This window comes from Lolium rigidum, chromosome 4 (genome assembly GCF_022539505.1).
Source record: "Lolium rigidum isolate FL_2022 chromosome 4, APGP_CSIRO_Lrig_0.1, whole genome shotgun sequence".
In the NCBI taxonomy this organism is placed as follows: domain Eukaryota; kingdom Viridiplantae; phylum Streptophyta; class Magnoliopsida; order Poales; family Poaceae; genus Lolium; species Lolium rigidum.
This window is the reverse complement of record NC_061511.1, coordinates 101,380,902-101,391,178: the sequence shown is the minus strand read 5'-3', so window position 1 is coordinate 101,391,178 and position 10,277 is coordinate 101,380,902. Positions and strand designations below refer to the sequence as shown.

The window sequence follows — 10,277 nt, the reverse complement described above, 5'->3', positions numbered from 1 at the left end:
TTATATTGAAAAATTCAATGCATTTCGAAGAATTTCAATCCCACGAATCAAGCAGTACATACAGATCTATTTTTTCTAAAACTAAAAATCCTGCAAAATTCTTGTAGCTTTCCTTTGAATCAAAAGTCTTTCTTGGGCCAGCTCTCTCGCATGTTCCCAGCTTCAAGACCGAAGCTAATCTAACAGCTGTGTACATTCTAGGTATGGACATGCCAGAGGTAATGCTTAAAGTAATAAAACGTCCTTTATTAAAAAAAATAAGATTTGAGTGGATAGAAGTATTCTTTCAAAACATAGTGCAGTGCAATTATATTGAAAAAAATTCAATACATTTCGAAGAATTTCAATCCCACGAATCAAACAATACATATTATCCTGCAAAATTCTTGTAGCATTCCTTTGAATCAAAAGTCTTTCTTGGGCCGTTCCTTCTCCTAAGTTTAACACATGCAGTTCTCTCGCACGTTCCCTTTCCGCTAGAGAATCGCAAACTGAAGGCAGCTTCAGAGTGAGCAGAACGGCATGCTCCGGCTTCAAGACCGAAGCTAATCTACGCAGCTCCAAACCTTGGCCCCTCACTCTTGAGTTCAAATCCCCCCTCTGTCTCTCTCTATACAAGGCGAGGCATGGCGGAGCTGCCCCTGGTGGGGGGCTTGCTGGACCTGCGTCCCTGCAAGCTCTCCCCGAAGCTCCCACCACCGCCGCCGCTACCCATGCCGGCTCGCCGGAGCCCGTCCCGTTCCCAGGCCGCCACCGCGGCCATAGCATCGCCCCGCCGCGCCGTCCCCGAGCTCCACTCCACCACCCGTAAGTAATAGCGCCCTCTCTTTCGGCGCCCCTTGGTCTTCGTCCCAGTCTCCGGCTAATTTGGTCGCTTTGGCCCCCTATAACGTGGACGCAGACCTGGCGGACGGGAGCATCGTGTTCCACTTCGGGCACCCGCCCGCGGAAGAACCAGGGCCGGAGGAGGCCTGCCCTGACCGTGGGCGCGCAGATGCCTCGGCCTCGTCGCAGCCGCAGCTGGGCGTCGCCGGCGCAATATTATTGGACGACCCGGCGCCGGTCGACGAGCCAAATCCGTACATGGCAGCTGCGGGCAGTGAAATTTCGCTGGCCTCGTCGGACGCCGGACCGGTGGAGGCGCCCGAGCAGGCCATCAGTTCGATTGTCGGTGTTGAGGCAGAAGCAGGGTTGGCTGGCGGAAGGGCGGTTGCCGCGGACGAACCCGGGCCTGCGAATTGTGGCAATGAAGTTGAGCTCGGTGTGCGGGCTCGCGGTACCGTGGAGGCGGGCGTGACCGGGCCGGCCAGTTTGGAAGGCATCGAAGAGGCGGAGGCGGATGCGGCGGCTTCATCGGAAGGCTCTACCTCCCAGAATTTCGACACCGACGTGGATACGGAGTACAGCGGCTCCAGCGGCGACGAGCAAGGGGCGACGGAATTCGGAGTCCCCATCCCAGCAGCGGTATGTGTTCTCCGGCGAGCTTAATTGCTCCCTGATATTTTTTACTCGATGTGTTCTCATCATCTTGTAACTTAATTTTCCGTGAGCTCTCTGCTAATTTCATATGCAGTAAAAAAAGAATTCTTTCTTCAGATATACTACCACAGAGATAGTAAATTTGAGGCTTGGTTAATGAGTTCATTTAGGGTTGTAGTTCAGTTCAGATCACTTATAATTTGGTTTTCTGGACTCTGTTTCGGAGAAAATTGAAAAACATTATCAAGGATACTAAGATAGCAGATTTGCAATGGTTAACATATGATGTCTAAGTATCCTCGAGGCACTAGTAAATGCATGCTCTGGATTTCTATTTCCCGGGAGCACCGACCAAAATATTTTATGTTTATTTTGTGAGAAACAGTTGCCGTACCATCGTTTTCCCCATCTGTTGATGTTCTGGATCATGCTTGCTATTATGTGTTGCTGTCATGAAATTTTTGGACAGCTCTCCTCATCTAATGTGACCACATTTTCTTATGGACCACATCTTTTACTTTCTTTTCTCGAACCACATCTTATACTAAAAAAATATACTGCTGTGTTTGAAATCGACACATGAGACAGCTATAGGAAATGAAGCGATACATACATGCACCTTGAAAGTGTGATCTGAAAATTTGAATGTAAAATGGAAATTTCCTTGACCATATCTTCTTAGCGACAACATATACAAAAAACACTGCCGTGTCTGAAATCAACACATGAGATACGTATACTAATCGAAGTGTCGTACACATATACCTTGAAAAACTATGCTATGGAGATTTAACTGCAAAGTCGAAATGTCCTTGTAAACAATATGTGTATTTTTTGCTTGTGGGCATAGAAATTATGCTATGAAAGACATATCTCTTCATTGTGTTCAGCTGGGTAAATCCAGGTTCGGGGCTAACCGCTGCTCCTTCTTTCCCAATAGGGTGAAGTTCGCAACCTTGTGGATTTGGAAAAAGAAATTTCAGAAGGGAGGATCTCTGATAGGTATGACTTTGTTGCCACACTTTTGTTTCAACGTTTTCAAATTTTGAAACCATACTTGTTCAGTAATCATCTTCTCCAGTATAAATGCTTCCGTGCTTCTATTGCTTGTAAAGCTGGATAAGTCCTATATTTTGTCTTCATATTGTTATGTAAACTAGCAAGGTGGCCCTCGCAGATGCGAGGGCATCATTGTAGTGTTTGGGTTAAAAATAGGTCTATGTTATATCTATCATCTTTAATTTTAATGTGTAATGATTTTCTAAATAGAATAGTAAAGTAAATTGTTCATGATGTAATTAATAGAAAATAACTTATCCATTTTTGATAGGTGGAATAACTAAATAATGAGAAATCTTATTGCTCTGTGTGGAATTTTCTTCGTCTCATTTTTTATACCCATTTAAAATACATGACACTCTTAAAAAATATGGTATAATCTAACGCTTACGCCAAGTCCCAATTGGTGAATTATTTTGTATACGAATATTTATCTTAAATTAAAAGTAATAAAAGACAAATAGAAGTAGGAAAGAACCAGAGCTTAAATTATCTATTTATCTATATTGATAGCCAATTTATATATCCATGGTTACATTTTTAGAAAATTTAGAAATCTCTTCAAGTCAGAACTCTTCATTGGCAAATTAGAATGTTTCGGTAGTTCGAGACTCATCTACAGAAATTGATCCGTTAAGGTCATTTGGGTATAGTGGCAGGAAGTCTCCAACTCTTGAATAACGCAAAATATTTTAGAAAATATATTTTTCAAACATCGATATCCCTGTACATGGGATTTTTTTTAACTACATGTAGCCGGGTTGGTTCATTCTCGTACATGACCGGGAAACCGGTTAAATTGTTTTAGGAATCAAAATTTGGTAAGAAACCGATCTGCCGGGTATGTCATGTACTCTTATTCCTAAAGAACGTGTATATCCATCTAGGTTTATGTGCTATGAATTTATTTCTGTACATGCATAATATTGTACGATCTTTTTATTTTTAATCTCATACGTTCAGACTGATATTATCGGTTTATATTTTTTAAGCACATGTAAATTAACCTGGTGCCTGAAAAAATGTTTGTATGGAAAAACGAATTCTAAACCGGTTAGAAATCTGAATAGCGGATCGTCAAATCTTTGTTCAGAACGTGTATATGTAGATCTCTGTGTCCAGCCAGATTCCTTGCGGTTGTGTATTGCCGTGTGCATGTATAACTTTTGTATGATCGATATAATTTTATCATCCTAGGTGTTTGGGAGAGCCATGTGTCAGGCACTCTAGTTTCTATTCCAATTAAATATATTTTCACGATAACTCTATCTAGAGTATGCTGATTGATTTCCACCTTACTATTGATAGATAGATTTTCTTCCCTACATAGATGGTGCATGTACGTGTCAAACATGACATGTCATCGTGTGTTCACAAAATATGTGCTGGTACATGTTACGTAAAATCTTTAAATCTTGACCATTAAATTATAAATCTAACAGCTAAAATAATTCTAATGATGTGGATTAACTTCGTGACTCTATTTTAAACATTCGTATTTTGCTTTTAGTATATAATAGATCTCTGTAACGAAACCTATGTTATGGTGCTTACCTGTCTTTATGCCTTTAACCCAATCCTTAAAAATTGCTTCAGTCATTTCGTCTTGTTCAATATTCATTCATAGGAGGGTTCCCGTGGCTAAGTCATCGCTTGTGTTGATGTCAGGTGCTGCCATCTTGCCTCATCCTTCTAAGGTAATAACTCTCCTGCATCTGCATGTTCTCTTTTAGACAATGCGTCATTTGCATGTCTTGAAAAAGTTGCAGAAGCAATTTCCCCTTTTTTTCTCCGAGAAACCCAATTCCGCTTCGTAGTTATGTTAGTTGCTGAAATATGTGAATGTTGATTCCACATTCTGTGTACCTATCTTTCTGGCACTCCATCTGATTACTGAGCAGATGGTTCTTTTCCAAAAACTCAAAAGATGGTTGTGTTTTGCAGTAGAGTTTGTCCAAGATTGGCCAGTAAGTTTTATAAATGAACACATAAAAACTGTAATATGATACTATGGAAGCATGTTTTTTTTATGATCTTCCCTCACGGTTATTTAACCAGTATATATATAGAATAATATTTCTGGTAAAAAATGGAGGTGTGTGGTGGTATATATCCCACTTTGAGAAAAAAATGTCTGGAGGAAATGAGTGGCCTGGTAGTTTTATGTTAGGTTCAAGAAGATGCAAAAGTTGCATGAAAGCACATTTTAGTTATCAATCATAATTTCGGCCATAAACTGGCTGTCATTGGTACCAAAGCATACGTTTAATTATCTGTCATCAGCCATAGCTTTGATAGTCGTATAATTTTCCCAGGTAGGAACAGGTGGAGAAGATGCTTATTTCATTGCACACAATGGTTGGTTTGGTGTGGCAGATGGAGTTGGTCAGTGGTCATTTGAAGGTTTGTAAGTAGATTTTCCCTTGGTCTTGATTCTGTAGTTCAACGTTATGCATCATGTCTCGCCTTATAAACACCGAGTTACCTTTTTCATGTCAAGTACTCCACCATAGCTCGGGTGACTGCCGCTTCCGCCTCCAATTCCTCTAGCTTGGTGGCGCTCTCTTGCCTCTCCCAATCCTATTGCACATGTTTATTGGGATCACAAGCAGAGCCGGCATGGGCATGGCAATTTCCAGTGCGACTGACGGACGACAAGGCGCCGGGATCCAGCGGCATTGCCACGTGGATGGGCTAGGGGACTGGTGTGGCCGTGGGAAGAACCACAAGGCCAGGCTGCCGCCACGGTCCATCGAGCGCAGTCCCGGTCATGCCGCCGGTGGGGCGCCGTCCCCCCTCCCGGCTACTCGGATCGGAGGGGTCGGGGAGAACTGGAGGAGCGACGCGTTGGCGGAGCAAAGGAAGCAGTGGCTGAACCAAGGATTTCAGTGTCTGGGGTGCCACACACTACACATAATTTAATTATTGTGTATAACACACCACCACAAATACAATGTACAAGATTTAAAATAAAAATACTATACAAATAGTTTAATTTTGTTGTCCTCGTCGTGTGCGCCAAAATGAGCAGCGGGGGATGAGCGGAAAAGTCGTGTGCGCAAAAAACATACCTGTCTAGGGAGGCCCATAGACCACACGCAGGAGAAGGGGCCGTGGGGTGTTTTTTACTGGCCTCCCTATTGTAAGTGCTGGTTTATGGGTCCTGCTGGAGCAGTTATTTTACCTCCAGCCCTTATAAACGGTATAAGGGCCCTTCTGGGGATGTTCTTAGGAGCAGGAGAGAGAGGGAGCGAGGGATTCAGCCTTGCAACCTAGGGTGCCAATGATGACAGCAGCTTGCTTGTCGGCGTGCTGCAATCGATTGGAAGGGCTGGGGTGTGAAGCCATGAAGCAGAAGCAGATCCCAAGAGCTGCAGCACCTGCCTGACAGCATCCAAGTTCTGGACCGCCGGATGGCAGAATACCACAACCCTTTCTCACAGCCTCTACCACGAGACATTAGGCACATAATTTATCTTCTTGAGATACAGTCTGCAGGATATCAAGTTAGGGGGCAATGCTGTTCATATTGGTCTTATACTCTGGGCAACATTCAAAAGAGTTGTATCATATATCTCAGGATAACTATATTTCTGAGCTTGGGCATCATAAATTTACCTAGCAAATATATATTTGGACCTTTGTCAAGGTTAGTTGGTTATTCGTGCGAAATTCCACAGTGCTAATTTTGATATTTGTACTCAGGAATCAATGCAGGACTTTATGCAAGAGAGCTAATGGATGGCTGTAAAAAAATCATTATGGATAATGAAGGAGAAGCTGAGCTTACACCTGAGCAAGTTCTCTCCAAGGCTGCAAATGAAGCAAGTTCTCCTGGTTCTTCAACTGTCTTAATTGCTCACTTTGATGGCCAGGTCTGTTATTTTATGAAAACTGACTCATTTCTTAAATCTCATCGTGACAAACTCATTGAGGCTGTCAGTATTGCAGTTCCTTCATGCATCAAATATTGGGGACTCTGGGTTTCTAGTGGTAAGAAATGGCAAAGTATACACAAAATCAGAACCGATGGTTTATGGTTTTAACTTCCCACATCAAATTGAGAAGGGGGTTGATCCCTTAAAGCTTGTACAGGTGCAAATTATTACTGAATTTCTCCTGTCAGTCCTTGCACCTTGTGAATAATAAAAAATTAACACTTAAATTTCTACTATGTTTCTAGAATTATACAATTGATCTAGAGGAAGGTGATGTCATTATAACAGCAACAGATGGCCTTTTCGACAATGTCTATGAGCAAGAAGCAGCCGCCATGATCTCGAGATCTTTACAGGCAGATTTAAAACCGACAGTAAGGATCAACTTTCCTTTAGATAATGTGCCCAATCGCTGTCCCAAGATTCAACCATGACATGATTGTTTTACTTGCAGGACATGGCCGAGCACCTGGCTGCTAGGGCACATGAGGTAGGGAGGTCTGGAGCAGGGAGAAGCCCATTTTCAGATGCTGCCCTTGCAGTGGGTTACCTAGGTTTCAGTGGGGGGAAGTTGGATGACACAGCTGTTGTTGTGTCCATCGTCCGGAGATCGGAAGTTTAATTATAGAAGACCCACCTGTGGAGAGAAGCTATTCTGTCTTGGTTGAAGCTCACTGCTTGGCCATCACATTCAGGTACTGTCGTCATGAAGTTTAGTGGCGAGAATGGTGTTTCCCCCTGGTACAGACACCTGGTCTTACGACCAAAGGTTTCATTGTATCCTGAGTGGCCTATGCACTCTCATAGTAGATTTTTTTACTTGGTGTGAGTGTTATGCGCAAATTTTGGGCTATAGAATGTGAATATGTGATATGTATCCTGATCTCCGGCTTGAGTTATAAACTAGTGGCCAAGAACTAGCCATCTAGGGATGTCCAAAGCCAAGCATGCATAGGAAGTAATATTCATAAAATACATCTATTGGAACATTGTGATGTTAAGTTGTTACTGGATACCTTGCCACACAGGTAACTATAGGTGTGTTTTTTTTTTCATTTGTCATATGTTTTACTATGAATGGAAAGCCATGCAAGAATGTCGCTAATTCTCTGTTAGCATACCCATTACTCTCAATTTACCATTAGAACAACAGGACCACTCAAACTTCAAGCTCTTTTGAAATTTCTGTTAGAACAAGAGAGCAACTTCTCAAACTTCGAGCTCCTTCTCTCTGTTGTATGTGTTTAAATTCCTCTCTTCCCAACCCTTTTGAAATTCTAAAACATCTACAACAAGGATTGAAAGAAAATAGGAAAACACTACCCTGAAGCCACAGAGAAGAGTTTATAACCAAACAATAAAAACCCAAGAGCAAGAAAATATTGATTTGACAATTGCAAGCCGTTCTTTGATTTAAGGTTCCAAATATTAGGCCGGTCGATTCTAATAGCTCCATGATAAGAAAATAACCGAAGTACTAATTCCTTTGACTATCATACATGAATCTGTCTCCATCACGAAAAGTAGTCTAAAAATAGAGAAAAACAGGAGCAGAGGGCCAACTAATAATGAATGAAAAGCCCCAAGAGGATCCATGTTTTGTCCTGATTTCTACTTCGCCTTTCCCCTTTCATTCGCCTCTTGTTATTCCTTCCCGTGCTGATACTTTGTTCTTCCCGCTGTGATGAGAAGATTCGCTTGGCATGCCATTTGTGCTCAAGCATCATGTTGTTCTCAGGGGCCAGCCCAACACAAGCCCTAAGGATGTTCTCGAGCATGGCTCTCTGCTTGGCCAGTGCATTCACCACTGCTGGAGGAACCTGTTCTAAGAACCAAACTCTTTTGTAAAAAAAAATACTTATTCAATTTGCCAACTGAAATTTTTTCTATGAGTATAACTCTAGTACTGACAACTAATTCGTAATGAAAACTGATTGCACTTACAAGTGGAGCCTTGCTTAGATAGCTCAGGGTGGTGGCTACTGGATGGAAAGAATGGAACTTCTCCTACACGGTGAGATGAAATAAAAATAAAAATTAAGCATGATCATTTGTGAAAAAACAACTAATCTTACAGTGCCTCCACTTTCAGTTACTTGGCTCCGCGTTTTCAGTTGGATCCTAGTGCTGAGCTCAGCCAAGAGCACCAGATCAAGGATGATAGGTGCAGCGAGAAGTGAGTCCTTGCAAGTATTGTGCAACACGATGGTGTTATTGCCACCCATGAAAATCTCCGAGGTGTACTCGTCCATGGCCCTCTTGCTGTCCCCGACATACGGCACATACTGCAGTATCATGAAAGGGTCGTTTAGGTTTCAATGAAGTTTTTTTTATTGAAAATCTGAACGTGCATGAAAGGTGGCGACCAATAGTTAACTCCGACGGACGAACCTGGTGACGATGACGTGGTCAGGGTGCTCCCCTGGGTTGTAAAGGATATTGTTGCTAGCAACCATTTCATCGACCCAACATCAAATATCTGACGATGAAAATGTTCTTATGCATGCACGAAGAGGTCTGTTAATCGACCTGTATCCTAGATCAGCTAGTTCAAACTTACAATTTGTTTGCGATGATCCCGGCTGTGAGAGTGGTGCCGTTGTTGCCGCCCCATCCGACAAACCCTGCGCGCATGCACCAGCGACGCGATGCGATTGAAGATTTAGAGATGAGACTAATTTATTCAAAACCAACAACATTGTGGAGCTGTTGAAGAACAATTACCCGAGCTTTGGGACGGCGGTGCTGTTCTTGAAGTTGTAGGTGATGGACTTGGGACGCACCACCCAGCTTCCCTCCGGCGTCGTCGCCACCTCCGTGGTGTCATACCGGTACTCGGACTCGATCTCGCCGGCGCCGTACCGCACATGCGGGCTCTCCACCTTGAACCCCTCCAGTAACATCTTGACAATTGGTGACTGGTCTTTCTGGTTCGAGTGGATCCAATTTCAGATATACATGAATGCCATTCTTGCCGGAGGTCGTTTTATAGATCAATTATCGCCCCCAGCGATGGACCCATGCGCATATGGCCCATTGTTGTTTGAAATTGCTGTTAGCTACCTAAAGTTGACAAACCATTACCTCAGAGGGTTCAAAGTAATCCAAATGCAAATTATTTAAGAAAATCGAAAAAAAGTAAATCATAAAAATTTGTGGGCCATTTACAAGTTTAGGTTTTGCGCCTTCTTTTTTTGGGGTTTCTGCAGTGATACCTATACATCACTAATGGCTCTCTAGGTTCTTGTCATCCTCAACCCTGGTCACCGCTGTTCGAGAGGGAGAGGTAATGGCTCTCGTCTTTCCCTAATTGACGATGGAATATCCAACCGGGTAGGCCCATGAGCGAGTCAATGATCAAGACTGGGGTGGCCCAAGTCAATTTCCATCTCAAGGGACCTGTCAATAAGGGGCCAGCACGACAAAGGAGTCCAGTCAATTCATCAAGATCATTGTGGATAACAATTAAAGAATCAACGGTCATAGTCGACCAGGGTTTTAGATGACTCGTCCGCATGATGTAAAACCCTAGGTCAATTCATATATAAGGCTTGATCAGGATCACACAGAGGGGACGATCTCATTCATCCTCATAGCTGTCATAGCCTACATAGCTTCCATCTACAAGTATCTTAGCGACTCCCAGGGAAGTGCCACTCGACCAAACAAACGGGAATCTAGGCAGGACACCTTGGAAGGTGGTAGCACCGCCCCGTGAAAAGCGTCAGTTAGTCTCTCTAGGTGGATATGTATCATTTCTCATGTATATAAGTTTCTCTAAGTAGACAATATCATGAAGAT

General features: G+C 43.0%; 2 protein-coding genes across 2 annotated transcripts; one reads left to right on the top strand and one right to left on the bottom strand.

The window, feature by feature from the left end:
- The first annotated feature begins 520 nt into the window (after positions 1–520).
- Positions 521–7,531, top strand: LOC124650038 (probable protein phosphatase 2C 71). Its single transcript, XM_047189605.1, has 9 exons — positions 521–807; positions 902–1,464; positions 2,420–2,481; positions 4,166–4,235; positions 4,854–4,941; positions 6,244–6,413; positions 6,490–6,633; positions 6,722–6,850; positions 6,931–7,531. The coding sequence occupies exons 1-9, from the start codon at positions 627–629 to the stop codon at positions 7,096–7,098; spliced, it is 1,575 nt and encodes a 524-aa protein (XP_047045561.1). The 5' UTR covers positions 521–626; the 3' UTR covers positions 7,099–7,531.
- Positions 7,532–7,795: 264 nt separating this feature from the next.
- On the bottom strand, positions 7,796–9,379 carry LOC124647394 (inositol-3-phosphate synthase 1-like). Its single transcript, XM_047187348.1, has 6 exons — positions 9,201–9,379; positions 8,864–8,945; positions 8,573–8,761; positions 8,421–8,483; positions 8,143–8,296; positions 7,796–7,800 (listed from the first exon to the last, which is right to left on the bottom strand). Exons 1-6 carry the CDS (start codon positions 9,377–9,379, stop codon positions 7,796–7,798), a joined length of 672 nt encoding a protein of 223 aa, XP_047043304.1.
- Between the last annotated feature and the right edge of the window lie 898 nt (positions 9,380–10,277).